The following is a 2,500-nucleotide window of genomic DNA, read 5'->3' as shown; positions in this document are numbered from 1 at the left end:
TGAAAGATGGAATTAGGTGTGTGTGTTTGCGTCTATGAGTCTAAGTTTGTGTTTGTTTGTATGTATGTGTATGTTTCTGTGTATGTATTTGTGTTTGTGGATGTGTGTTTGTGTGTGTGAGTGCGTGTGTGTGTGTGTGTGTGTGTGTGTATGTGTGTGTGTGTATGTGTTTGATAGTATGTTTGTGTGCTTGCACGTATTTAGTGTGCATATGTGTGTGTAAGCGTGTACGTGTGTGTCTTTTGGCAGATATATGCCCACGGAAACGCACACATACGCAGCACCGCTCCACATACACCGGCCCCGTATCTTCCCCAGGTGACGGCCTGATGGTCCCACGGAGGCACATGTATACATCAAGCGCCTCCTCGCTCTCACGGTAAATTTTAACACCCCTTCCAAGCCAAGCAATTACTAGTCTCCCCCGCCGCAATATTTCACTATGGCATACACGCATGTACATGCGTGTACGTGCACACACACACACACACACACACACACACACACACACACACACACACACACAAACACACACACACATACAAACAAACACACAGACACAAACACAAACACGTGTGAGAGAGAGAGAGAGAGAGAGAGAGAGAGAGAGAGAGAAAGGGGGAGAGGGAGAGAGAGAGAGAGAGAGAGAGAGAGAGAGAGAGAGAGAGAGAGAGAGAGAGAGAGAGAGAGAGAGAGAGAGAGAGAGAGAGAGAGAGAGAGAGAGAGTTAGAGGGAGAGAGAGAGTAAAAGAGAGAGAGAAAGAGAGAGAGAGAGAGAGAGAGAGAGAGAGAGAGAGAGAGAGAGAGAGAGAGAGAGAGAGAGAGAGAGAGAGAGAGAGAGAGAGAGAGAGAGAGAGAGAGAGAGAGAGAGAGAGAGAGAGAGAGAGAGAGTAAAAGAGAGAGAGAGAGAGAGAGAAAGAAGGAAAGAGAGAGAACGAGAAGAGCGGAGGTCCTACAATGTATTCTGTAAAATTGGTATGATTCTAATCTCCGCACGACAAGGATTCGCACCGGCTACCACATTCTGCTTCGTATCTAAATCTTATCGTCCGACTTTCGGCACTCTTTCGTGCGTAGGCCTGGCTAGAATCCCAAGATCTAGAAGAGGGTTAATATCTGAAGGAAGATTCATTTCCGAAGACATCCACGATCAAATGCTAACAGAATGAAATACACATATACATAGAGAGAAGAAGATCAACAGTAGCAACAATTACATGTACAAATAGATTGAATGAATACAAACAAAATCTAAAAAACGACGACTCACCCCACCCCCCTTGGACTGAAGAGTAAGATCGCTGAGACTCAAGGCCGAGATCGTGCCCGCCCTCGACTCGAGAGCGATCCCCTCCGGCGCCGTCACCTCCAAGCTCCTCGTCATGGACTCCAGCAGGAGGGACTCACTGATCGGCGCCGTGACGTGGGACGTCTGCACCGACCCGCTGAACACTGCACCGCCCTCGCCTGTGGGAGGAAGAGGAGGAGGGCATGGTAGTGGGTGAGGTATTGTATGGTATGGTGGAGGGGTGAGGGGAAAGGGGGGGTTATACAGGACAAGGAGGGAGAAGGGGAGGAAGGGGTGAGGGAGTAGAGAGGGAGAAGGAAGGGGAAGAAGAGCGTGTGAGGCATTGCATGGTATGATAGAGGGGTGAAGGGAAAGGGAGGGGGGGAGGTATACAGGGCAAGGAGGGAGAAGGAGACGAAGGGGTGAGGGAGAAGAGAGGGAGAAGGAAGGGGAAGAAGAGTGGGTGAGGTATTGCATGGTATGGAAGAGGGGTGAGGGGAAAGGGGGGGGGAGGTATACAGGGCAAGGAGGGAGAAGGGGAGGAAGGGGTGAGGGAGAAGAGAGGGAGAAGGAAGGGGAAGAAGAGTGGGTGAGGTATTGCATGGTATGGAAGAGGGGTGAGGGGAAAGGGGGGGGGGAGGTTATATAGGACAAGGAGGGAAAAGGGGAGGAAGAAGGATGGGGAAGAAGAGAGGGGAGGAAGGAGGATGAGAGGGAAGGGTGGAATGGGAGACGTTTGGTAGTAAACGAAAGAAAGTGGGGAAGAGAGAAGGAGAAGAAGTAGAGAAAGGGAGGAGAGAGAAAGAAAGATAGATAGATGGATAGATAGAGAGATAGATAAAGAGATAGAGATAGATAGATAGATAGATAGATAGAGAGATAGAGAGAGAGAGAGAGAGAGAGAGAGAGAGAGAGAGAGAGAGAGAGAGAGAGAGGAAGAGAGAGAGAGAGAGAGAGAGAGAGAGAGAGAGAAAGATGAAGAGAGAGAGAGAGAGAGAGAGAGAGAGGAGGGGGGGGAGAAAAAAAATATAACTATACATTCAACTGCATATATATAAATATATATTATATTATCTATATGAATATATATATATATACTATATGGTATGTAATATATGTTATCTCTAAATATATATATAATATATATATATATATTATATCTATATGCATATATATATATATATATATATATATATATATATATATATATATA

General features: G+C 46.6%; 1 protein-coding gene across 1 annotated transcript in view; it reads right to left on the bottom strand.

The window, feature by feature from the left end:
* Positions 1 to 2,500, bottom strand: part of LOC122256714 (delta-sarcoglycan-like) — a gene marked incomplete in the record, with an annotated part of 136,995 nt that overhangs the window by 13,024 nt on the left and 121,471 nt on the right. Inside the window, 1 exon segment of the mRNA XM_086551692.1 lies at positions 1,270 to 1,466. Coding sequence (XP_086407818.1) covers positions 1,270 to 1,466 — 197 coding nt within the window.

Source organism: Penaeus japonicus, unplaced genomic scaffold (genome assembly GCF_977035675.1).
Source record: "Penaeus japonicus unplaced genomic scaffold, GWHDUDI00000001_assembly GWHDUDI00000002, whole genome shotgun sequence".
Taxonomy (NCBI): domain Eukaryota; kingdom Metazoa; phylum Arthropoda; class Malacostraca; order Decapoda; family Penaeidae; genus Penaeus; species Penaeus japonicus.
Note: the sequence above shows the minus strand (reverse complement) of the source record. Positions and strands in the feature narration are given on the sequence as shown.